Source organism: Platichthys flesus, chromosome 23 (genome assembly GCF_949316205.1).
Source record: "Platichthys flesus chromosome 23, fPlaFle2.1, whole genome shotgun sequence".
Lineage (NCBI taxonomy): Eukaryota > Metazoa > Chordata > Actinopteri > Pleuronectiformes > Pleuronectidae > Platichthys > Platichthys flesus.
Window position 1 is genome coordinate 13,647,494 of NC_084967.1, and position 27,000 is coordinate 13,674,493.

Below are 27,000 nucleotides of genomic sequence, written 5' to 3' on the forward strand. Positions count from 1 at the left end.
CATCTGAGCGCGGCCCCGGCGCCCCTGCGAAACCGGGAGTGTAGCCCCGCAGTGTGAGGGGGCGGGGCCCGGCTCGAGCGGTGGGGAGGGAGTGAGGGGGGCTCGTGGGGGAGGCGGAGTCTCGGCAGTCCTGGCAGGGCCGCCATTTTTGCAAAGGGAAAAGAGACTGGTCTGAGGGGATCTAATTTCTAAAAGTCGCCGTGGACTAAGGCACAGTTTTAACGGTTCCAAGGTGATTTTTAGCCTGAGTTCGGGTCCTCTAGTAGAACAAGAGGCAAGGGAGTTCTCACGGGAAGCAACTTTTTAGGGGAGACGCTGAAATACAAACATTTTGAAGCTTTGCTAGGGATCCGCAGTGTGTGGACAGAAGTATTGTTTTGGTTGTGGAGGCTGTGTGGAAAGCGACGGGTCTCCCCCATCTCCCCTTATTCGCTATTGAGATCCTCCAGAGTGGACATAAAACGGTGAGTACACCACATTGAGTGTTTGTTGTGGGTTGAGCACAAATCCGACCTGGAAGGCTAACGTTGGCTTTACTTAGCTGGCTAGGCGCATCATGCTGATGCTGGCTAACGTAGTTCTTGTATCAGCTGAGCTTAGCTTGCTTGCTAGCTGGTCGATATCCTTAGTTCGGGGTCTGCAGGTGCTATTTCCCTTTGGTTCGTATTCATTTCATTTAAAATAAGAAGCCCGCTAAGTAGATGACGCAAGTTTCTAATGTAAGTGTCAAGTTGGGAAGCCTAACGTCAGGAGACCACTTGCTAGTTAGCGCATGCTACTAGCTCAAATTAGCTTGACTCAGACCAACCAGGGCTCTGACTTTTCGCTATAGTGTGGCAAAACACGACACGCCATACAAAGATGTAGGCCACCGTTATTCTATAATAGCAGGGGTCCGTTTGACAACGTGGTTAAAGCAGCCTCAACCTAAATTACACATTAGCGGTAACGCAGCATTTGAATTGTCTGTCCCATAACGTGTAACGCTTTTGCCAGAGCAGAGCCAGTCAACAACAGTTAACATTACCAGCAGGGAACTTGCCCTCAAAATACGACATATTAACAGGATTCGTGCGTCGCCTGATTATAAATAGAGGCAGAGGGGCGCTCGCTTGATGTTCGGTTTGACACGGTGACACTGCGGGCCATGTTGCGCACGATTAGATCAGTTTTAACGTAAATAATGTTTCCCCCTGATGTAACGTTGCCCGCTTTAATTTCAAATACTATTTGCTCTGCAAGTCGCTGCAGCGTTTGGCATATGCGCTAGCTACTCTTCTAACCTTATGATACTCGAGTACACGGTTTAAACATTGCCACGCAGTATGAACGACGTAAATTTACCATTAGTTGCAAACTTGAATTTGTCGTGGTGGCTCCCATCCTGCTCACCCCAGAGCAGGGGGCATTATTTCCGTTCAGCTAAATCTATACAATGGCGCTGTTCAAAGCCGGAACAATGAGCTTTTACATGCATGTACACAGACATATGGCGTTAAATCTATGTCCAGATCTACTCGAAGCACAGGTCAGCTGTTGAAATAACTTAAATGCCCGGCTACATTGCGCAGTAATCTCACAGGCGGCTGAGCTTTTATAGAATCGCCACTACGGCGAGATGAGTCGAGAATGGATCAAATGTCGAGCGAGGAAATGGTGGCTGCTGTTTTGTTGTAATCGGACTTTAAAGTACCCTTCGCGATCACTTAATTTAGATTCGGGGTGTATTGGGTTCAATTGCTGCAAGCGTGGGGGAGGGGATGTTCCATTTGGGCATCTCGCCTCACTCACACAATTCGTAACTCTACATCTCGATTCGGCAACCCAAGCTGATTGTCGCAAATGATTTCCACCGGACCTTAAACATATTACCGTAGGAATGCGCAATCGGCTTTGGTTTGCCCCCAAGGAGTTATCTCTCAACGTTGTCGCTCTTTCCTGTCTGTGACGAGCGAAGTATTAATCCACTTTCGCGTCGCTGCTAGCTGCCCGTGCTAACCTTAACCCACTGCGCACTACACTAGCTAGCTACCCGTCAGCTCCCGCTAGCTTTGTGCGTTTTTTACTATCCACGGATCTTTTTGGGACCTTTTTTATTCGCGGCCTCCCCACCATTGCTAAAAAATCCCCGAGTGGTCACTGTGTGAAGCGCTGCTGCCTTCGCTTCCTGTCAAACGCACATTGACGTGCTTCGGGTTGTTCCACTGCTCCGATCCCCGCCTGCTACATTTCGACAGGCCGTCATTGCTAGCCGATTAGCTCACTGGCTCAGCGCTTTCGACGAATTGACAAAAAAGAAGCCCACTGGTAACAACACAGACGGTACCGACAGGGTGATACTTAAGGCAGAGTGTATGAAAGAGGCGATTGAATGCAATCTTGGGGGTTTTCTGTCCGTGGCGAGCCTCCCCTGGTTACACGATTGTCTCGCCGTCCTGAGAAAAGCGCTTTGAAAATGGCGACAGCACCAGGGAGTTGTGTGGTAACATAATAGCAACGTTGTGCCCTCCACACCCCTATCGGCAGGACTGACTGCAGCGCCGACACACTCAACGGGAAGCAACTACACAACGCAGGCTTTTTTTGTATCGTAGCCGAGGGTTGTCAAAAACAATAAGAACAAACAATTTTGAATTCTCGTCGTGGAGGTACACAACTCCTCTTTTTGGTGGATTTTTGTCACAAGGAGTCATAGATGGGTTGTATAGATTCTGTCTGTTCCCCACACACACAAAAACGAAAAACACAGCAGTCCTGTAACGTGCGTCACGGTTTATGCCTTTCCTTGTGTTTCATGTTTTGATGTCTGGCCCATGAGGATTATTATTTACAGAAATTATACAATAAGTACGAGCTATATACATTTAAAACCTTGGTAGTGTATATTTTTTGACAACAAAGAGTGACTTTCACCAACGTACACTAACACACCCCTCAAAATAAATCTATTTAAGGCTTGCTTCTCTCTCACCTGCCCGGAATCCTCTGTTTTAAGTTATCACTATTATGCAGTTTGTCCCCCACTACCAAGCGTTGTCATTTATCTGTACCTTTTTTCGGTTAATCCCTTTCAAATGTAATATGCTTTGTGTTTTATAGAAACACTGGGGGGAGGGGTGTGTGTGAGAGAGAGGGGTTAGTTATCATATTAAAGTCATTTGAATAAGAATTCAAGGGGATAGTTTGATAGTTGAGTGTATTTGAGTACATTCAAATATGTAAACCAGGTGGAAGATTACTCAATAGAAGGACCCATCAGATAACACAGATATCGTGGTTCTGATATATATATATTCTTTGGTAATATAACAATCTCCAGTTTCACAATATATATTTAAAGAACATTAAAGTGAAAGAAACACTGCCGGTATCTTTCCAGATCCTCATCTTTTGGACTCTAAATAGTATATGTGTAAAATATGAATGTTTGTGTTCCCCCATGTTGGCTCAATTTGACCAGATTTGTCGAGCGAGTTTGAGATCTGAATCATCATATACACTAAACGACACAAAGTATGGGAAGGATCCAAATCAACAGTAGTTGTAAGGATAGAGTTTAAAGCTCAAAAGCTTTCACAATGTTCAGTGTTGTTTCTTTCCTCTACATCACCCCCATGGGATGAACTTTGGCACTCTGTGGAGATGAAATGTCCTTTCATGCCTATCACCGTTTGCCAAGAACATTTTTTTCGTGTTTCCTACTGATAATTTCAGGTCAGTGAAAAGGGGGATGTTTTAAAAGTTGCTTAAGGGCAATGAGTCATTAGGTGCGTATGCTTAGGTTTCCCTGTGAAGCTTGCATTATCAGCCCCTCTATCAACCACATAAAATGGATATATTTGTTTACTGCAACCAGCTCTGTCGCGTTTATGTGAGTATGTTGTATTATTGTCAACCTCACTGTGTTGACGTATCATACAAATACGCCACAAAAGCATGTGGCAGTAGGAGGAGGAAGCAGGACACACACCTCCACACTCATGCATATCATTTGATATAGGCAGGCAGGTTGGAGTCTCTGTATCATTATTCAACTCATATACATCACTAAGCACCTGAACGGTTGTATAGCTTTTGTCCATTGAGGACCTGGTTCTTTTTAATGAGTTTCAACTGGCTGTAGATACGGTTCACTTAATAGTGACAAAGGATCTTCTCTTTGAGGATTTTCTGTACAGCTAGATGAGTAAGAGGGCCCTACTGTACTAAATCTGTCTGTGCTACATAATACACAAAATCCCCAGCCATCTTTTTCTTCCTTGTGAAGGAGCAAAGGCCTCAGACCTGATACTCACTCCCCTTTCCCTCCCCTTGCTGTATAGTGTGTTAAATACCTGCCTGGCTGTATTTGTGCCTGGTTCCCTTGTGCAGCAAAGTGTGCATTCGCTTGCTGTGTTAACAGAGATGGTGACAGGAGGTGAGCTGCCACTCCCCCCCCCTGCCATAGGGACGGCACACTCTGCTAGGCAGCCGGGAGACTCGACGGTCTCAAATGACAAACCTTCCCTCCAACCCTAACCCCTAAACACACTCTCTGACACAAAGTCAGAAGCCATACACCAAATATTCATTTTTTTTCAGCCCAATCAACAGAGAGCGAGACAATAAAGAAGTCAAGAAAGGCACAGGGTGTTTATTAGTGTATTAACATATTAACAGGGCGTATGAAGGTCACAGGCTCATCAGCTTTCTCTCCGACACTCTTCCTGTACTTGGAAGAGCTCTCCTTGTTTTTATGCTCTTTCCCCGTCTCCAGACAATAAAGTCTCATACCTGAAACAGTCGCATCTCTTTGTCAGTGAAGCATGAGTCTCTGTAGACACACATCTCACCTCAGAGGAAGGGGGCAAAGCTGTGGTCTGGTCTCAAGCGTTCACCCTTGTGTGGTACCCAGATCCTGAGAGACCCAGAGACAAAGCCGGCCAGCACACAGGCCCAACACAGTCACGTGGCATCCCAGCTGGGACGAGAAGCCAAGGCTCAGGTGACCTGTTTTTGTGCTGCAAGTTGGGCCGCAACAGATCCCTCTTTAAACTAGCAAGCTGCCTCCCTGACAGGTGGCTTTAGGGCTGGGGCTCCGAAGGCTGCAGCCCGACTGCACGTCCTTACTTTCTTCCTGTTGCTGTGCCTATTTTACAGTTGCATTTACGGGTAGGTGCACAAGGAGGGATAGGCCAAATAAAGAGATGTGCTGTTAATGATGGTGATGTAATGGCACTGCGGAACAGGCGTGAAATTTATATTCAAACACTTCTGTAATGGGACCGGAGTGGCTCTTAGTGTTTTGCCCCGTAGATGCTGTGTAGCCTCTCCCAATTTTCTTTGCTAACACATAGCTCACATTTTATGTAGCTGCACAATGCATTCCCCAAATGCTTTAATTAGCTGCCAGCTGCAGATGTCCCTGCTTGTCACTCTCTGGTAAAACCAGGGGCAAAATCAGAACTACTTTAACAAGCACACACACAGATAAAGATGGCGTATGTAAGTGAATTAGTTGCTTTGGTGTAAAAATGTTTAAAGGAACTCACCATTCCCCGGCTGCGATACTACTGATAAGCAGCAGCGAGTGGGAGATGGAGAGATCATACCCGAGCGATTTCCCGTGAACAGACATAACTCAGACTGGGGGGGGGGCTGCCCCAGGTTAACTGCCAAACCCTTTTCCTAATAACTTTACTCGCTCATATCCTGGTTGTTTGAACTGAGCACACAGGACATTGTTCGATTTTTACCATACCAAAACAAGCCTGTGTGGCAGATGCCAAGCATGGTGTGCTTTTAAATGACTGTCCACATGGAACTGAACATGTAACCATGAAGAGATCTTTGTTCTTCTGCAGCCCTGCTGGCCCTAAGCCTTTATTGTGTACTAGTTAATAGTTAGGGTACATGAGCACTTCTAAGTCGTCTGGCCTTTACAGTCTGATGAGGTTATTAACTTGCATACACATCAACACAACTCTTAATGTGGCCCTTAAATATTGCTTGTGTAGACGCTAACATCCCCATCCCCTGCTGTATTGATGTATGACTTCACCTTCAGTGCTTAAGTGCACAGGGAGTGCTGCCAGCCATGGGCACAGTGATTTACGAAGGACGGGGCAGATGCATTGTGTCCCACTGTGGGCACCGTGAAAACGAGGGCCAGGCCTACATTCCATCTGGGTCATGCTTCCTGTGTATACGACTCTGTCCTTGTGTGAGTTTGTTTTATCCATTTGTTTGCGAGCTGAGTCATTGCAGCCAGCAGTGAGGACGATGTAAAGTCACATCAGCTTGGCAGGGGAGCGGTGGGATTCAGTTGGAATCCCTCATTTTCTCCTGCTCCTCCTCTTTATCGAGAAACATAATCTGCCCGGACTTGGCTGCGAAAACAAGAATGAAAACACTGTTACACATAGATCGGTGGTAATAAACTGAGGAGCGAGGAAAGCTGTTGTCTGTCGCTATGTGGTTTGAGTGTGATGGTATGGGTTTTCCCTCACTGACTTCAGTGTGGTTCTGTCCTAAAAGGATACTTATACCCCACACAATGACGTGACTGTGTCCCCTCACTGAGGGAGGGAAGGAGGAGAAAGGAGAGACTGGGTTACGCTATGTGCTCCACTCTGCCACCCAGAGTCCACCCAGGCTGTGTAGCGTCACTGTCAGACAGACCCCATGTGCACCTCCCCCACCCTGCTGCCCTCCTGAAATGGAGGGGCTGTGGATGATTTCTAAAGCTCCCTACAGCGCACGGAAATCTCCTCAGAGAGCACATGAAAGGTGAACAGTTGTAGAGAGACGAGACCCAATGTAAACCGTAACCACTTCCATCCTGTGGCTCATTTTTACTACTGTCCACTTTCGCTGCATGTCTCCTCTACTCACCCTCCCCTCTGCATGTTCCCCATTTTCTCCACCCCTCGCTCCTCTCATGTGTTTCCATAACGGCACAGGATTTGGCCAAAGGTGCCTTTACATGGTCTTCCCAGCCTCTTTGTAATTGGGAACAGTGTTTGCGACCCTCCCCTTCCCCTCCACTCTGCATTACTGTCTCAGGTTTATTTAGGAAGTGCACAGAGTAGGGAGAGAAATCCGGCTGGGCGGGGTGACTGGGCACAGGAAGGAGGGTGATGTTTTTTTTCTTCTTGTCTTTGGCTGCATTTCTCCTTGGTGATGGACAGTTCTTCGTGAGGAAGTAGGAGGAGCAGGCAGAGGCAGTAACAGCGCAGCTCACATTTAGTCAGGAATGCTGCTGCACTGTACTTGTTTTTCTTTCTTCCACTCGTCTTTTGTCAGTCTCGACTGTGGCCCACTGCAGTGCAAGTGTGTTAGCGCACCATGCGAGGCTCCTTATAGAGGAATGTTTGAGAGGACAGGGCAGGGGGTTATCTGGCTGTGTGTTATTTTGGGGCTTGGGGGAGGGTTGTGTGTATATTTGTATGTGTGAACATAAGCTTTTATATTCCATAGTAGTGACATCGGGATTCCCTCACTGGGTCCGGGGTTGAAGTGGAGACAGACCTCTTATACGAGAGGACAAACATACTATTTCGGAGGGAAGCTATTAACCAGTGCTAAAGTATACTGGGCCTCTCATATGACACAAAGGGGTGGGTGGGGTTGTTATTTAATTTTTAGACAAACTTTCCCGTCCTTGTTGAAAGCGAAGGTTCCGGTTAAATCAGCTTCCATCCTGAAATGCTAAATGTTCGCATGTGAATTTGGAAAGTGATCCCACCAGTAGCCTTGGCTGACACACAGTCTCACAGGGGTCTTCTTCCTTCTATTAATTAGGCCTGGAGATGACAGCTGTCATGTCTGTGAGCCTTTCACCAGTCCTGATGGCTCACACAGTGATATTGGGTGAATTAGTAATTGAAATAAATCGAATGGTTCCGTTGTTATTTAGAAGAGCAATAATCTTTTGTTGCTACCGAGAGATCTTTCCTTCACATCTGGTTATAAAATACAGACTTCCTAGAAAGACACTGCACATGTCGGGGTAATACCTCATTACCTCAGGCATGCAGAGACAGGTCTTGGCGTGATGCAGTGTTGTTGATGGCCAAAATGTGACGTATGTTCCTACTCGATACACAACATATCCTTGCTTTGTAACCCCTCTCCCATCTTTACCCCGGGCCGAGATCGGAGCTTTTGTTTGGCCCCAGCGTGCATGAGCAGGCGGAGGTGTGACCTCCAGCCTATTTTGTCTCGGCATCTGTCCCTCCCACTAATCCCGCTTATCAACAGAGCTCTCTGTATCAGGGGCAGCCTCACTGACATATGCTCTCGTCTGGATTCAGACGCAAATACGTGGCTTAATATTCCTATCGTTACTATCCACAGTGTTTAATTTATGAATCCATCAAACCACCTACTCTGGGACCAAAAGGACATAGTCGATGCCTGATGCCTAATATAATCAATCATTGATGAAGATCTTACAGAGGCCTTTTCCCTGAGCTGTGCGAGAGAGTCGCAATGACTTTCCTGTTAAGAGGATGTGTGGGTGTGGAGCTGCAGTGTTAGATTTTGTTTGTATGCATGTGTAACCAGGATGAGAGTACGTGTGTGAGATCGGAGCAGAGCAGTCTGTCGAAGGGGGAAAAATGGCCTCTGTGTTTTGTTCTGTGTGCGTTTCTCCTGCCTCCTTTCATGGCGGCTGGCTGCCGTGTGTTCTCTTGCTCCCCTTAGTGGCGGGAGCTTCCTTACAGTGCGGCCCTCTGCATTCCAGGCAGAGTGTGTGTAGAGGTTGCTTTAGCGCAGTTCACAGCAGCAGCTTCACCTCACAAAACCATATCCTCTTCGCTTTTCATCAGTTAACCCCCTGGCTCTGTCGGAGGGGGAATTCCTCTCTGACTCTTCCCTGTGCAAAACTGTTCTTGGTATGAAAGTATGAATTAACGTGTTCTGGAAATACCCCCTTTTCACTATGATTTGTAATTTCGGGTTTGCTAGATGCACCTTGCAAACGCTCCATACTTGAAATGAAACTAATGACACATCATCCTGTGTGTCAGGGGATCGTTAATATATACTTGCCAAATGTTGCTACACAATACTAATGACATTTCTTTGTTTTCTCCCTCTATTTGTCTACTTTTTCCTCATCTCCTGCATTTTCAGGCCTTGTGGATGCACTTAGATGTCTGCAATGACTGCTGCGGCTGGCATGCCTCAGTGTTTTGGACTCCCATTCTCTGGACTCAGTAGGACAAGAACTGATCAGCAGAGAACGTCATGAGCATAGTCATCCCAGTGGGGGTGGACACAGCAAACACCTCATACCTGGACATGGCGGCGGGCTCAGAGTGAGTAACCCCCACAAAACACCCCTTGTTCATTCTTGTCAATTTCACTCTCTCCGAGCTCTATAATCTTTCACCCCTCTCCCGGCTTCTGCTCTCATTTCTCACCCTTCTTTGGCGTTAGTCACATACACTTGACACTTATTCAGTCTCATATGATTTCCCCTGTCCCTCCTCTCCTTTGAATATGCCCCAACAAGCCCTCTGTAATGACAAAAGCAGCGCAGTCATCCTTTTCTTTTCTGCGTGGCTCGATTCAATCCTCTCTTTTTGCGTAGATCTCCTCTCCAACATTTGCACAGTTACCGGTAATGGGGAGAGGAATTTCCAGTCCATTTGCTAGGGCCCTCCAGTATCGGCTCTAATGGACAATTCTGTCTTTTTATTGATTATACTGCCACTCAGCTATTGCTCGTCACAGAGACATTTTGCGCGTTCGGCTATTAACTACATCAGCCCATGAAAATAAAACTGTCGTTGAGCCCGAGCATACACAAGCACACATGATTTTCCCTGATCCTCTCCTAATGCTCCAGCTCGATTGCACATGTGTACACTGCGATCATTTAGCGAAGCAGAAATGGTGCATGGAACCATGGCAACAAGCCTCCTGTTGCCCCTCCTCTCGATTTCGTATAGTTTTCTCAAGGACATATCCGTGTTTTTTTTTCTGGTCAGATAAATGAAGCGAGAGGTTCTCGTATGACTAAAGAATGACATACGTCATCAACTTGTGGAGGTTTTCCTGTGTCTTTAAAAGATGGAGCACCCTCCCCTCTGCCTTCATCAGAGCTGTTGCCTTGACAGCTTGTGTTGCCATGGTATCTGCACCTCGCTCTCTCTCCCCCCCCCCCTCTGCACTGCGCAGGGCTTGTTGCCATGGTCACTGGCCTGAGTGACAGGTGGCCCTCACGTTGATATGGCGTCTTAAACAGTCTCACTGACCCCCCTCGCCTCCCCCTCCTTCTCCTCCTCTCCACGGAGCTGTGCTGCCACAGGGGGTGGGAGTAAGCCCCGGACTTGACTCTCTCACTCTTTGTCCGTCCACGCCATTGTGTCCGATCGCCTGCTGCAGATTTATTCAATTCAGATAACAAGCTTGAAAGGGGCTTCCACCTATTGCTGCGCAGGTTCCCTCCTGACCAGAGGGACGGAGCGTAGCTGGACGCGCACATACGCACGCAGCTAGCATTGTGTGTAGAGCATTGTGAGTGCGCCAGCCGAGTCCAGGAACAGCGGGGCTGGCTACTCACCAGAGAAACAGCGTCACGTCCTTTCCACATCCCCCTGAAGTCTGCAGCAGCGTGACCAGCTGTTGGTTAATGTAGTGTGTGTCCACGGTGACACTTAGAGCCTAGCGTGCGCGCACACGCTGACAGAACACGTAGTGTTGCCATAGCAGCGAGCGAGCGCTCTTTGGGAGTGAAGGCGTTGCCTCTGGCTGTTCAGTGCTGCTCTTTTCTCTCCTGCTGTTGATCTCTCCATTCTCCACACTTGTCCACTCTGCCTCTTCTCCCTCCAACAGCAGGTGCTTGCATTTTAAATGACATCTGTTCCTTCGTTAAATACTTGACATCTACATGCTATAAATAGCACCTAGGGAGCTGCCACCTTGAATTAAACTTCAAGATCCACACTTCCTTTTTATTCCACCGTCTTTCTCTCCCTCATCTTTTTTTTATCTGTGACGCAGGCCATAGGTGTTGGTTTTGGAACTTGAGCATTACTGACTGCACAGCTACAACCCTCCCACTGATGTGTACTCTGACTCTCTAGCCCCTCCTTCCACTTCACAGGGGTGGTGAAGTGAATGATACCAACCCTCCAGTTATGCAGAGCACACATGCATTCAAACATGCTTACGTACTTCCCACTGACTAGGCGGGCTCACTTACATGCCGTCTCTGTCACTGCGCTGTGAGTCCTTTTATATCACTCACTGTTTCACTTGTAGGTCCACCTAAAAGAGTGATCCTTGCACCAAATGCCCCCAGTCTCACTCTGTTTAATAAAGGAGGCTTTAGTCTGGTTAATGATTAAGTGGAGTAAGTGTGTCAGCCCACTGCACACTCTAAAGTAGGATTTTAAAACTTTCCCCCCACCATTTTTACTCTGACTGTTTCTTCATCCATAAACATTTAGATAAATATGTGTAGGTGCCACATAATCTGTTGTGTACACACGCACACTGACACACTCACACACACACACACACACACACACACACCTTCCTCTGGGTCTGCCTCCAGACCTCATGCATGCACTTACATTTTCACTTTGACAGTGAGCAGCGATACACACAGGAAGTGTTGCATAGTGCTCTTACGGCATGCAACCGGAGCAAAAGGGCAGAGCGAGGCTCATGCGGTGTCACCACTTTACCTTTGGACTAACTTTTAAAAAAGGTGAGTTTAGATGAGGGATTGTGTGTTTTATGTCTATTTATATTTAAAAGTTCACAAATGCTATTAATACTTGCTCCAACTACTTAGTTATTATATGTCCTAATGGGACTGTTTGCTGAACTTCTTTTCTGAATAGGGTTTTTAGAATGTGTCACAGAATAGGTAAAGCTGAACAGTGTGGTACTGAAGTACTACTCTGCCTGTTCCTACACTCTTTTAGTCTTTTGTACACATCTAACAGGTTTGCTTGGTGTGCTTTTCTCCATGTTGATGCCTTGTTCAGGTAAACCTGCTGGCAGTAGGTTTCATAGAGGTTAAGGTGCAGTTCTTTTGTTTTATGTCCATGGGACATTAAGAGATAAAAAGAGCAGAGAGGAAAAGAAGTTCAACCACTAACACATTAACTTAAACATAAAGGTTTTTGTCTGTCTCTGGCTTCGGAGTAGTTTTCTGAACAGGACTCTGATCTTTTTTAGCATGATTGAACCATTAACACGTAGATATCTGACTTTCAGATTAATAACTGGCATTTTTTTTTTAATCTCAAAAGCTTCTTGCGCGTCTTGTAACTTTCAGCCTCTCACATTTTCACTTCTTTTTTTGTGACCCTGTTCATACCTGATTATCTTGTCTCATGCCTCATGCCTTCTGCCAGCTCTACTTCCCTCTTTCCTCTGGAGCCTCCCCCTCAGCAACTGTAGAATAGACCAATCGTGTAATAATAAACGTGGGTTGGTCTCAAACGGCCAAACAGGCTCCCTCGCCGGCTGCATTGTGATCTGAGGGAAAGTGGATTTACTGGTTTTGTATGAATGAGTTTAAGAATTCTGGGTTTGTTGATTTTTTTTTTTCGAATAATAGGTAGCACGTGTTGATTACCTGCCTTGTAGGGGTGAAAACCTTTTATAAATGTCTGCTAATTGTCTCAGGTTGTGAGGGCTGTGAGTTTTGAGGCCAAGGTTTAACTGGATTTGCAACAGCAGTCACACTGACCCTGCCCTCTGTCAATGTGACTGTCATTGCCGTAGCGTTTTCCCTGCTAACCCTTCCTCATGCACACACACTTCCTCACACTGTTGGATGAGAACAATGCACGAGTTGCCCTGTGTAACCACGTTATTATTAGTTTTTCAGTATAAAGTAAAATACGTTTTCTGTTTTGTGTTGTTGCCCAGCAGACCAGAATCGGTGGAGGCCAGCCCTGTGGTAGTGGAAAAGTCCAGCTACCCACACCAGATCTACAGCACCAGTTCACACCATTCCCACAGTTACATTGGCCTGCCTTATGCCGTGAGTACACACAAACACACTCACTCACACACAACTTTTCTTTACCTTACAAATAAGCTTCATACCGTAAACCCTCCCTTTCTGTTAATTATTGAGTGTTTTTATGACGAACTCCCTCTTAGGCCAAAATATCATTGACCTATTGACCTGTAACAGGCAGGTCCTCGATATTTTTCTGGTATGGGAAGTGAGAGCTTAATTAATCAGTAACTATCTTTGCAATAGATTATTCATTGAGTTAGTAGATTAAACTTACGTGGCAAACATTTATAGTTCTAGCTTCTCAAATTATTTGATTTTCCTTACCTCATATAGGTAAGATATTTATTTACATGGATTGACGGTTGGACCAAATATTTAATGACACCAACTTCAGCTCGTTGGTAATCCGTCCACGAGTTTGTGTAATCTTGCAAAATAACATACTAACGAAGGCAAATGAAAAGTATAAAAGTCAATCGATAATGAAAAGGATCATAAGTTTGAGTCCTTATAAAGTCCCTTCTCATATTACTAAGTATATTAAGACTTTGATGACCTCTTCAGCTCATTCTCTGAAACGAGAACATGCTACACAATTTGGGGTGTTTGCTTTTTGTATTATCAACTTGCTGAACTGTCTATTACTTCCACGACATAACCCTCATGTCTTCCGTCCTCCCGCCAGGACCATAACTATGGGGCGCGGCCCCCACCTACACCGCCGGCCTCCCCTCCTCCCTCCATGTTGATCCGACAAGGAGAGGGAGGGTTGTTTGTTCCAGGGGGCCAGGACGAAGCATCCAGGGGCACCACGCTCAGCACCTCAGAGGATGGCAGCTACGGGGCTGACATCACCCGCTGCATCTGTGGCTTCACCCACGATGACGGCTACATGATTTGCTGTGACAAGTGCAGGTAAAGAGTTCGATTAGCACAAGTAGTCACACGCCTTCACTCGTGTTGCTCTGTTGTTCATTGTTTAGCAGATGCTTTGTATGATTTGAAATTAGCTGATGAGTCAAACGTCCGTTTCTCCTGAGACCTCCCTTGATCTTAACATTGAAGCAACCTCAAACAATGAGTTTTCAAAAACCTGTTTGTTGTTATTTCTTTTTCCCACAGTGCCTGGCAGCATATTGACTGCATGGGCATCGACAGGCAGAACATTCCTGAGACCTATCTGTGTGAACGCTGCCAACCACGACACCTTGATAGGGAGAGGGCCATCCTGCTTCAGACCAGGAAACGAGATTGCTTGTCTGGTAAGCATGACGGCATAGAGGCACACGCAGGCCCCCAGTCTCTGTTAATAAAAGCTTGTGGTTTAGTTTACCTTTAGAGCCATACAAAGTTAAATTTACTTACACTGAGTTAGATAAACTACAAATGGCATGTATGCCGCCAAATATGATCAGATTCTGAGAGCTCATTCCCCCTGTGGAAGATACACCATGTGTCACAAGTTTTCTTTGTGAGTTTTTACATGGATCTTTCAGTTCTGCTTTTGCCTGTTTCCTTGCTGCAGTAAATGGCCAGCTTGTTAGTGAACAGAGCAGGTTGTAGGCTGTGTCAGGGTACAGCCTCCTCCCCCTGCAGGTTTAGCCATATTTTGAACCGCCTGAGCCTGGAACACACTGACACCTGCTGGACAGATTATTAACAGCCTCTTTCTAATCTGTGCTGTGACAATCCTTATCTACCATTGTTGTCATTGGACCGACTATTGTTTTGCCTTTGTTGCAGCTGAAGCTTTTTATAGCCCTATTTCTTTATTCAGTTCTCTCTTCGTATCACTAATGTGTAATTATGTGCTTATTCAGATGGGGACACCAGTGCGACAGAGAGCGGAGACGAGGTGCCGTTAGAGCTGTACTCAACCTTTCAACACACGCCAACCACCATCACTCTGACGACTGGGCGTCTCGGGCAAAAACAGGTTGATAAAAAACGTAAAAAGAGTGGCGATAAGGAGCCTCAAGCATCCTCAGCCCGAGCCAAGAAGGTCCGCTTGACTAATTTGTAAAACCAGCAATAAGGCATGTTGTGTTTTTATAGACTTGAATTTCAAATAACATGGACATTTCCATTTCGTTATTCTTTCAGGCCTTCCGAGAAGGTTCCAGAAAGTCCTCCAGAGTGAAGGTAAACTCTCGCAAGAAACACATAACCATTGTCTCTATTATCCTGTGTCTTGTCTTGTGTCTAAACACCAAAAAACGCTTCTGTTACTTTCAGGGTGCCGCTCCAGAGCAGGAGCCAACAGAACACCCGTCTCTGTGGGAGAACAAGATCAAGACGTGGATGGAGCGTTACGAGGAGGCCAGCAGCAATCAGTACAGTGAGGACGTCCAGGTCCTGTTGCGTGTTAAAGAGCAAGGGGATGGCAAGAGCCTGGCGTACAACACACACCCAGCCTCTTTCAAACCACCTGTGGAGGTATAACTTACATTAGGCTGCTCTAGAGTGTTAACTCTGTAATAAAATCCAAACACATAAGCTCTACTTTGTCCATAAAGATATATATATAAAACTTTCTCTTTGGATTTGTATTGGATTTAATTGGCCTAACCAGAGTCTGTGTTTCTCTTCTTTCCAGAGTCAGATTCAGAAAAACAAGAAGATCCTCAAGGCGGTGCGAGACCTGGCCCCAGACTCCCTCATCATTGAGTACAGGGGAAAGTTCATGCTTCGACAGCAATTTGAGGCCAATGGTTACTTCTTTAAGAGGTCAGAATGCTGGTCAGTTGTCAAAATATTTCTCAGAGGAAATCTCTCATGAATTTAAATTGAATACACTACACTATGCAAATATTACACTGGTGATTTATGACCACTAATGCATTGATTGATGTTTCCCCTTTTAGGCCGTACCCATTTGTGTTATTTTATTCAAAATTTGATGGATTGGAGATGTGTGTGGACGCTCGCAGCTTCGGCAACGAAGCACGCTTTATCCGTCGCTCCTGTACCCCCAATTCTGAGGTAAAAAAAAAAAGGCCTAATATTTAGCTACAGCCATATCCCGCCTGTGTCCATCATCCTTTAGTTTTTACTAATGTGTTTCTCATGTGCCCTCAGGTCCGGCACGTCATCGAAGACGGCATGCTGCATTTATACATCTACTCATTGAGGCCTATCACCAAGGGCACAGAGATCACCATTGGTTTTGATTTCGACTATGGCAACTGGTGAGTTACGAGGAGTTAAGTGGAATCAAAGCAGAAACACGTTATTTTTCCCTCTGACTTCATATTTGACTTTGTCTTCATTTGTGCAGTAAGTACAAGGTGGACTGTGCCTGTGTGAGGGGGAACCAGGAATGCCCGGTGCTCAAGCACAACCTGGAGCCCACGGAGAACTTAGGTTCCGGAGGTCGCCGCCGCGGGAGCCGCAAGGACAAGGAGACGGTGCGGGACGACCTGGGCCAGAACCAGAACATGGGTATGGACGGCGAGGGGAAGAGCAAGAGTTTATGCGACGGCAAACAGAGAAAACTTTCTCCTCTCCGCCTCTCCATCTCCAACAACCAGGTAAGATCCCACTGCTGTGATCATCACACTGAATGCACCAGATTGCACTCTTCTTTAGGGCTAGACTGCTTATATGTTACATGGACATTTTGTTAAAATACATTCCACCTTGTTGTCCATGCATTACATTTTATTTGATCTTTGTAGAATGGTCTGTGCATGTGTTTTCCATTGTTAGTCACTCTTTGTTAGTATACATCCTCTTTAATTCCCTGTTTTTCCCATCACCCCTTATGCATCTCGCTTTCCCGATAAATGATTGAGGACACAGTTCAGATATTACTGCACACACTACTTGTGGTGCCACTTGTGCAGGAGAGATGTGTCGCAGTGTATTTCTTTTTTGTGCAAGTGTAGACATTTAAGACAGTTTGAGAAAAGCTCATGGACGTGTTAACTGAATCAGAGTTTGTTCCATAACAGCAGTTTTAATGTTAACGACACAAGGTTCATTCAACCATTGAAAATTAGAGAAATCTAGTTCTTGTCTAAGGTTATTTTGAAGTTAGGTGTTTGACCATTAAGCGTCAACCCAGCGTTGCGTAGCTAAGTTTGTAGGATGGTTTAAACTTTAAGCAATTACTTGAAATGAACTGCAGAGTTGTGTCACAGCTGAAAGAAAGAAAAGAGGAGATGAGATGTCAGAGCACAGGATCTGAATTACTTAGAAAGCATCAGTTTGACGAAAGGTCTCGATGTGTCAGCTGCTCGGTTCATTCAGGAAGAGGGTCCTGATTTAATCAGGTTTGTTTTGTGCACAGGATGAACCTCTAAAGAAAAACTCCAAAGAGTGACACCCCCTCCTACCCTTACAGATACCCCCCCCCCACTTCCCTTCCCTCTTTACCCCACCTCCCCTCTCCTCCACTCTGACCTGTCTCCCTTGAGTCTGTAGCCAGACTGAATGATCAGCCTTTCTAAAGCGCCATACCCCCCCTTCTTCCCTCCTCTCACAGGATCCTGAGTTATATGAGGATCTTGAAGACAAATCCTCCGTTAGCAATGAAGTAGAGATGGAATCAGACGAGCAGATTGCAGAAAGGAGGAGGAAGATGGTAAGTGTGCCAAGCTAGGGGCTATAGCTTTGTTTGTGTGTTTTTGTTTTTTCAATCAATCAAGCCGCCAAGCAGAAAAAGCAAAAATGTAAATGCCCCCTGTTGCACTGGGCATGGACCTGAGGGCGCTTGGATAGGAGCAGCTGTCTTCTACCTTTAATCCTTAAACCTACCCTCGTCTTCATCCTTCATTTACTGCTAGCACTCTCACTATTGCCACTGTTGCTGTTTTACAAATGTCTTTATCCCTCATTTATTTCCAAACATTTTATGTTCTATGGCTTTGTGCTTGTGTGTCATACATTTAATTTTCCTCATTTTCATCTTTTTTTTTGGTCACAATGTTAAAAAAGGAATCCAAACCCAAGTGCTGCATACTCATACACATGAGTGGGAACAAACCCTGGATATTGTGTTGCCTTGAAACTATCTCAGAGTGTTTGTTATAGTTTGAATTTAACTGTCAAGTCAGTTGAAACGCCCTGTTACCAGTTCAGCCGTTCTCCATGTCCTGCCAAACAGCCTCATGCCCCTGAGCAATGGGATCAAACACCCACAGGGCGAGCGTGATACACTGTACTGACACAAATACACACTCTGGAAATTACCCTGCAGTCAGCTCCATTTCACACAGCGGACCCAAAGTTTAAATTGCTGACTCATCTCTGGCCAACATAAAGTTCTGCTAATGGCCAGATAGGGATGGATAGTTGAAGAGAAGGGATGAGAGCGAAATAGAGAGGAGGGGCTGCAGAGGGTAGAGCCTTGTTGCCAGGGCCACATTGACTTTGGGAGATCCAATAGTCAGCCTTCTATGGAATGTGGCCCAGGAGAGAGAGAGAGCGCTCAGCGGCTACAGCAAAGAAGCATGCATTCACACGCTGACTATCACAAGCGTAGTAGATGCATGTGGGTGTTTTAAATCCAAGGTGCGAGGGAGATAACATCAGTGTGTGCTGGCTTGATATCCTGCCTACTTAAACAGACGTGCCTATCGGTTGAAATGGCTGTTTGTGTAATGCTCCGCTTACTGAGCGTTTGGCTGTTGATTTCCTGAGTGAAGCCTTCACTGTGTGCTCAGTGTGTTTTTTTTTTACCTGGCTGCAAAACTGGCACCAGTGCAGCATTAAATATAGACTTAAAAAACTTGGCCACAAACCACCATAGTTTTCCTTTTTCATTTCTGTTTGTCTGTGAATGTTTAATATTGTAATGTAGGACAATTGATTGATGACCATGCTTAGACGTTACTGTAAGGACAGAAGTCCTGAACCCATTAAGAGCTAAGGCGCCAAATATGACATTTGATAGCTTAAGCGTTTGGCTGCCATTTGTAAATCATTGCCTTTTTCTTAAAGTTTGTAAATATTATTAGTATATTACTATATAATATATTACTTCAGGTTCTGAATCTTCATTATTTTTGTTTTCTTCAATGATGTACTGCTGTAACCTGCCTCAATGATGCTCCCTTCTTCAGCCATGGTGTGAACTTTAAAAACTTTTTTGCAGGTTAATAGTGTTGAAAATATACACTACATTTCCCATAATACATTTCAGCAAATCACAATCTTTTTTATTTGTACACGTCTTGATTGACATACAGAACTCACATGTCTTATCCAGCTCTTTAGGGAGAAACATGAAAACCTGTCGCACCCGGTCTTAAAAGTTTATACACACACATGTTGCTTCAGGACTAAATAGGATAAAGCGGTTTGCGACTTGTCATTGACGAAGGTTTAAAAACATCAGCTGTAGAAATCCCCCAAACCTTGAGGCCATAACAGGAGAAAGTTGCCTCAATATTTGACAGTTGTCTCAACAGTACATTCCTAAAGTAGTTCTCTAATTGGCAGTGTCCTATATAGTAGGATATTATGAATACACACCACCAGAAAGCTAGAATCCACATCTGTCCAGCGTTGTTGAAGCCTTGTTTAGGGGGGACATGTCTCTTCTAAACTAGGCTGTCTCTTTATTGAACATTCAGGCCAGCCCAGCGGAGCAGTCCCATCTCCCTGTCGGGGCGGCTTCCAGTTGGAAGGGACTGAAACACAAGGAGGTAAACTTGACCCGTACATAGCCAAACCCACTCCACCCATTTACCAGCCTCCCCCACCCCCAAACTCTCAGAGGTTACTGACTGACAAAAATTACAACAGTCCCGTCTGTACAGACGCCAATCTTCGGCCTGACCTATGCAGAAACTCTGGTGTTGCCTCTATGTTTAGTGGTATAGATGTATTTTCAAAGAGGGCGTTCTGAACAACGGTGGTGCCCTTTTCATCTTGTAAGAGGTAGCCATGGTTTCCATATACAGAGCTGGGAATATTTTTGTGTTTACAAATATGCAACCAGGAACACATAAGGCAGGACACATTTCAAATGTCTGGTCGTCCCAGTTACTTTTTGCCGCAGCCTCACAACATTCTCCTGTCGCTTCTGTCCGGCCTCTCCCTTTTGTTTCTCGAATTGTGAAAGAGAAGGGGGGGTCACTGTCTTCACTTGTCTCTGCACTTGGCACTCAGCTAGAAAGGCTATTTCTGCACAGCACACATTAACCCGAAGTATTTCTCCCTCTGGGGCTCCGTGGGTGAGGTCATGTTTAATGGACTAATGCGTATGCGCCCTCTTCCTCTCCCTCACCCCCTTTTCCCCCAACCCCCACAACAAACCCTCTACAGACACGAGAAGAAAGGAAGATGGAGGCCATCCTGCAAGCCTTCGCCCGCATGGAGAAGAGGGAGAAACGCAGGGAGCAGGCCCTGGAGCGAATCGGCGGCAGTGGCAAGCCAGAGATGGGGGGTCGCAGTGACTACAAGGATGAGCCTCCGGCCACTCCTGAAACAGAAGATTCCCCAACTCTCATGCAGGTGAGAACAGAGCGAGAGCAAGCACCTTGTAGGTTGTTGTTTCTTTTGAATGTTGGGGGACATAAATACTTGAGCAATCGAAGCCAAACCTGGTTTTCGAATTAGCCTCTGTTCTACTAACCCTGGCCAAACAATGTTTTCCCAAAAATATTTAATTTAAGTCCAGATCAACAAAAACATCTGATCAGATTTAGATGAGACTAATATTTATCTCCAATTTTATTTTTTTTATAAATCTAAATGCTTGACTGTCTTCATCACAGCCACTTCTGGAGGTGAAAGAGGAGCCAGGACTAAAGCAGGCAAAGGTCAAATCCTCTAGAAACAGGAAGAGTTTCTCAAGAAACCGCACGCACATCGGTCAGCAGCGCCGGCGAGCTCGCACCATCAGCACCTGTTCGGATTTGGCCCCAGGCTCCCCGACTGAGTCTATTGAGCCCATGTCCAACGAGTCTCCTGAAGGGGAACTCCTCACTGCACTGGAGCCCGAGACCATGGCTTTCCAAGCAGAGGACTGCAGCCCTCCGCACAGCAGCTCACCTGCACCTGACAGAAACCGCTCCGGGAGCAAGAACTTCAAAACTAAAAAGGTAAATTCCCATTTTTCTTTCTGTACGGGCAAAGTCAACCTTACTGAGCAACTCTGTTTGTTTTCGACTTTTTTCATGGGCTTACAACTTTGTTTTTAAATGTAGCTACTTTGAAACAAAGAAATTATTGATAGATCGTTTATTTTGTAGAACACAACATATCGAACATTTTACCATTAATTTGCTAAATGCTCTCAAACTTTTCAACAGCACTTTGTCAGCGAATGGGTGGGAGACAAGCAGCAGGACCGTTATGCAGCGCGAACCCCCGAGCCGATCCCAGAGAGACCCCTGAGAATAAGCAGTGACCCAGAAGTACTCGCCACACAGCTGAACGCCCTTCCAGGTATGGCCTGCTCGCCGCAGGTCTACAGCACGCCCAAACACTACGTTCGTTTCTCGTCCCCATTCCTGGCGAATCGCAGCCCCACCACTCCCGGAGTCCCTTCAGGGAGACGGCGATCTAGAGAACTGCCAGAAACTCCGCCAACCACAGGCTCCTGCAAGAAGGTACAGAGTCTTGCTACAGAAATATTCCTTTTCTTTATGAATGCATCAGCCAATTAAACGCTAAACATTATGCAGTGTGCGAAACGAATCAAAGGGGTCAGATTGAAATGTGACCAGTTAAAGAAGAGGATAGAGCAACTGGTTTTAAGCTGATGTTTTACCAGTCTCACTGAATTTCCCTCTTCTCTTTTTCACAGCGATGGTTGAAGCAGGCTCTTGAGGAGGAAGGCTCCCCCAGCCCAGCCAGACGACATAGCCTCCTCATGCCCTATGAGGGACCTCTCAGCCCCTCCATCAATGGAGACTCGGACAGCCCTCTACCTTATAATGGCATCTGCTTGTTACCAGGTCAGTGTTTGTGAAAACTGGGTATTCAGTGCTCAGCCTGGTCATAAAAGCAACCTATGTAGAATAAATCTTACTTAAGTCGGTATTCAAAAAGCGCTTGGATAAAAACTCATGCACGCACAAAACCTTGCTTCTTTTAGAGTTGCCCACACCTTTGAAAAAGCGGCGGTTGAATCCGTTAGATGCCTGCATGTCCGAGAGTTCGACGCCCTACGGCTCTCCATGTGCAACACCCACCAGGAGCGAACAACCGGAGGCACCCGCAACGCCCGTCTTACTCGCGACCCCTCCACGTCCCCGGACAGAGGAGCCCATTACGGAGGCCCTGCCCAGCACCCCAACACAAACACTTACTGCCCCTCAGGAGGTAAGGCTGGTGCATGAAAGTGGCTTCTTTGTTTGTGTTGGTGAAAAAACCAGAATGACTGAAAGTGTTTTTGGTTTCACAGAGTGAATCTTCTGAGGAGAGCTCACCAGAGGTCAGCCGGAAACCCAGTGTGCAAGAGGTAACATTTACACGGCAGCAAATACGGTTCTCGAGGATCAGTGATTATCAGACATTGTGGATCCTGCCTACAACTGGATTAGTCTCATTTTCAGTTCATCAAGACAGATATGTGTGCCTCATTAAATATTTAAAGTTTCATAATGAAAGGTCTATCCAAGGAATTTAATTTGAAAGATTAAAAATTCAGAGGCAGGATATATTATACATCATATGGCTCGACTGTTACTAAGAGAGCAGTGGGACTGTACCTCTGATGTCATTGTTTGACATTACAGAGTTTCATATTCATTTTCTTCATTAAGACAGATATTGATCCCTCTCTTCTCTCCCAGGCTGATCGCCCGCCTTCGTTGGTCTCCTCTCCAAGCAACATGGCTCCCAGCTTGGATGTGCTACCGACCGAAGTCAAGCTGCCAGTTCCAGAGAGTCCACAGCCCCCAGTGACGGAGCCTATGGACTGCGGAGAGGACCGAGCTGATGGTGGAGTTGTAGAAGTCAATAGCGAGCCTCCCTCGTCCGCAGAAACTCTTGCCTCCACTTTTCCCGGCTGGATAAAAAGCCCAGAGAGAGGCCCGACTGGGGCAGCTGGCCTGAACTTCTCCCCAGTCAACTCAAACTTAAGGGACCTCACCCCGTCACACACTCTGGAGCCTCTGGTAGCTCTTTTCAGGCCTGAGGCTGCAGCTGGGACTGCAGCAGTGTCCACAGCAGTGACTGGGCCACTGGTCAGCGCTCAGGCCCCCTTCACTGAAGGCCAGGCGCAGCTCTTTTACCCCTGCGCTGAGGAGGGCAGCGCACTGGGATTCACTCGCTCACTGAACGGGGACGGCAGCGGCGAGGCAGGAGGGTCGGCACAGAACCCTCCACAAAAGAAAAAGGTACATCTACTAACTAACCCTTACTGATATTCTCTATATTAAAATCTGCACCAATCCAATTTCATTATTTGTGTGATAAAAGAAAATTATACGCGTTGTACCAGAGCTGCTACAATTATTTTATTTAATCTGTTGATTAAATATATGAAACATTACCTAGTTCTTAATCTCAAGTGTTTGTTAATTTATGATGTTGAGGTTTGCAGTGATGTGTTCAGAGGATCATTGTCTGGGCTTATTCTCCGTACCACACACACACTCATGTGGATCAGGGGATGATCAGTGTCTACTACGTCAGTGATCGTACAAATGCTGCCCTCTAGTGGTTTCGATGCAAGACTTGTGTATAAATGACACTGAGGTTCTCTCTTCCCAGGTGTCTCTGCTCGAGTACAGGAAGCGTCAACGAGAAGCTCGCCGCAGCGGTTCCAAGACGGAGTGCAACTCCCCCGTTTCCAACCTGCCGCCTCTGAGCATGGACGTCTTTCCTGTCGCTCTGGAGACCGCCAGTGAGCCTCCTCCTCCCCCCCCTGCTCCCACAGTACTCTGCAACGCCACCACCAACCCCCCCACGGTCACGGTAAAAGAGCCTCAAACCAGTGAGGAGGCGGAGACTGCTGCAGAGAAAGGAGAGAAGGAAGGCGGGGAAGGACAGTGGTACGTGCTGTCAGAAATAAACATTTATTATCAAGTTGTTACCAAGTTCGTATGATTGTAATGGTCTGAATGTTTTTCTGCAGGACGTCGTCGACTTCTGTGGAGCAGGCCCGAGAGCGGAGCTACCACCGAGCGCTGCTGCTCAGCAAAGATAAAGACACGGGTGAGAATCAAGATACTGCCACTGACTCATCTGGATGAAGAGTAACCTACACCCGTCAGTCATTCTTACTGTTCTTTACTCTTCTTGCAGATGGTGAGACAGACGGTGGTGACACACCTGCACTCAGAGACTGTCCATCGCCAGGTCTTCAAAAGACCCCGACCCATGGAGTGAGTCCTCATGATGCTTTAACTTGAGATTATAAAGATTAGAGTGAAGACATTGTTTACATGTTTTATTAAGTCATTTAATAAAACATGTAAACAAGTCATTTATTAAGTTTGTAGTGTTTGTGTCACAAGTGGAGCTGCAATTAAACATCATGAACACACTTTAACATCTTTAAATCCTTGTTTCCAAACATGTAAATATTTAGATTTTACACGGTGGTGATCGGATTCGTCTCAGCGAGTTCTCAGCAGGTGTCTGATTGTGCCTCTCTCCTCTCAGCCCGTCTCTCCCGGTGCCGTCTCCCAGACTCCGAGTCGTTCAGTGAAGGAGGACGACGCAGACGCTCAACCTCGGACGCCAAATCTGACAACGCCGCCAGCGAGCAAACCCACAGGACCGAAGCCGGCTCCTCTGACCCCCACCAAGCTGCATCAAGCCCCCCTACCCTCCTCTCCCGTCCACTTCCCTGGATCCTCGCTCCTCCACTCCCCCAAGCCTCAGGCTGCGGGCTCGCCCTACCGCAGCCAGAGGGCGCTGTTCTCGGCGCAGCCTCAAAACCAGCCGCAGACCCAGGCTCAGGCTGGCCCCGCTCCGTTCCCCCAGTATAACGCACAGAGTGCTCCCCCGCCACCTCCCCCTCCTCCGCCAGCGCCTCCAGTCTCCACGGTATATTTTCCCAGCCAGAGCCCCTCGCCCGCTGGACCCTTTGTCGGGTTCAAACCTTCCGTTACCCCCCCGTACCCCCCCGGCTCTCAGCCCTTGATGCAGACTCTTCCCCACAGTGTGCACTATCAGAGCTCAGCCGTGCCTCCTCCTCCACCTCCTCCGCCTCCACACCCGATGAGCGGCCCCACCCTGGTGCACGTCAACTTGCAGCCTTCTCCCATCCAGCAGCACCAGCTCCTGCTGACCACCGTTCCCCCTCCGCCGCCTCCCCCTCAGGTTCAGACGTCCCAACAACCGCAGCAGCAGCCTCCTGCCGGCGGCAACTTGTTGTCGCTCACTCCTCCTCCGCCGCCTCCGCCTCCTCCCCCGGCCCCATCAACCAACCCCACGATGCAGCCCCACCACTTTCAGAACTTAGGGGGGTTTCAGCCGGCACTGATGCATCCAGGCACCGCAGCCAATCCCTCAGCGCCCCAATTGACGTACCCCCCACCCCTTCAGCAGACCGAACTGCCTCCACCTCCCCCTCCTCCCCCCCAACAGACTCAACAAGGCCAGGCCCAGGCCGCCGCCTCCCAGATGCCTTCTGGGACTCGTGGAGCTCCTTCGCCCTCCGCCCCTTTCCACAGCTCGGGGTACCTTAGCACGGGGTGGCACTGACCGCCGCCTCTGCTTTCGCCCGGCAGCCCCTGAGAACTCAGCCTGAGAGGGGCGTGTACCATAAGCTGTAGATATGTTTTCTATGTACCTGAACTCATGGCCAGTGGAAAAACAGCTGATTGTGGGATAGGAGGGTACTTTTTAAAATAACACAAGGACAGAAAAATTTTAGAAAAAAGGACAGTGAAATAATCTTCAAGACAGACTGTAAAAATAAAGATGGACGATCCCCCGTCTACCCCCGGTGCTCATATCCCTCACTGTCTGGCCTCCCTTTGTTTTGTATATCCTTCCTGCGACGGAGAGGGACGCTCTCTGTTCTGTGTCTTGTTCGGACTCCCGTTGTAAGGCCCCCGCACTTTGTTTATCAATTGACATTCCAGCCTGTAAACCCCCACCCCACCCCCCTTTCCTCTTCCTCCTTTTGTCAGTTTATTCCTTTTACTTCCTCTTCTCTCTCGTCTCGTCGGCTCTCTACACCGTTTCTTTGTTTTAATCTAGTGGCTCATTATAGCAACGAGAAAGCTTTTTGTATAGTGAAAAAAAAACACAATTATTTTTTTTATTCCTCTGTCTAACAACAAATATCTGTGCACCGCTGCAGAGTCAGAAAAAAAGACCCGTTTCTCGGAGCCTGCCTCACCGCCCCCGGGAGGCTGCACTCGTGTGTGTCTGTGTGTGCGTTTGTGTGTGCGGCTGCTTTTGAGGAGGAAGGTGTGTGTGTTTGTGTGTGAGAGAGGTTTCGTGTAACGAGTGCTCTTAGTCTTCTGAAGTAGGCAGAGTGGTCTTGCCCACAGGTAGGACGTTAGCGGTTTATTTTTGAATATCAATGGTTATTTGTAGAAAGTGTAATTTAATGTATAGGTGGTTACTCCAGCTTTCACCAGGAACAGGTTGTAAATATTTGCTTCTTTTCTTTTCTATGCTTGTACAATTCGCTCCCATCCCATTTTGAATTATCGTTGTACATATGAACGCTCTTCTTGGCAAAGCTGAATGTTTCTGTGACTGTAGCATTATTTTTATTTTCCTTCCCTCTCCGACTCTTCGACTTTGTCCTTTTCTGTATTTTTTATTATTATTTGTGTGTGAGTGTATGTTTGTGCGGAGGGGAGAGACTCACAGACACTGCACTGGTTGGCTATTTTCATGGTTCATTATAATAAATCACTGTAATGACAGTTTTATACCACTTGTGGTGACGTGTGTCTGGGAGAATTTGTGCCACCGTCTCTTGTTCTGCCTTCAGGAGAGAAGACGAAGAAGAAGAAGAAACATTCAAGGACGGAAGAAAAGCTCGTTCAGGGCTGAATCTGTTCACTCACGTTAAATGAAGATCAACTGCTCTTGGATAATGTTCTGGATGGATGCACACACCCGACCATAAATCCATAAAACAAACAAAATGTTGA

General features: G+C 46.8%; 1 protein-coding gene across 9 annotated transcripts; it reads left to right on the plus strand.

Moving 5' to 3' along the window:
- The first annotated feature begins 133 nt into the window (after window positions 1-133).
- On the plus strand, window positions 134-26,780 carry kmt2e (lysine (K)-specific methyltransferase 2E). Of its 9 annotated transcripts, none has more exons than XM_062383389.1 (25): window positions 134-464; window positions 9,118-9,302; window positions 12,880-12,994; window positions 13,662-13,891; window positions 14,099-14,238; window positions 14,797-14,978; window positions 15,080-15,118; window positions 15,212-15,412; window positions 15,573-15,715; window positions 15,841-15,958; window positions 16,055-16,164; window positions 16,254-16,506; window positions 17,463-17,561; window positions 19,555-19,626; window positions 20,249-20,437; window positions 20,701-21,027; window positions 21,238-21,537; window positions 21,735-21,885; window positions 22,026-22,252; window positions 22,335-22,391; window positions 22,726-23,271; window positions 23,648-23,928; window positions 24,012-24,091; window positions 24,182-24,261; window positions 24,542-26,780. In XM_062383389.1, exons 2-25 carry the CDS (start codon window positions 9,232-9,234, stop codon window positions 25,586-25,588), a joined length of 5,058 nt encoding a protein of 1,685 aa, XP_062239373.1. In that variant the 5' UTR covers window positions 134-464; window positions 9,118-9,231; the 3' UTR covers window positions 25,589-26,780. The 9 variants fall into 9 exon arrangements, with proteins under 9 accessions (XP_062239373.1, XP_062239375.1, XP_062239377.1 ...); XM_062383391.1 differs by having other exon boundaries at window positions 15,573-15,703; XM_062383393.1 differs by having other exon boundaries at window positions 14,797-14,912.
- The last annotated feature ends 220 nt before the right edge of the window (window positions 26,781-27,000 follow it).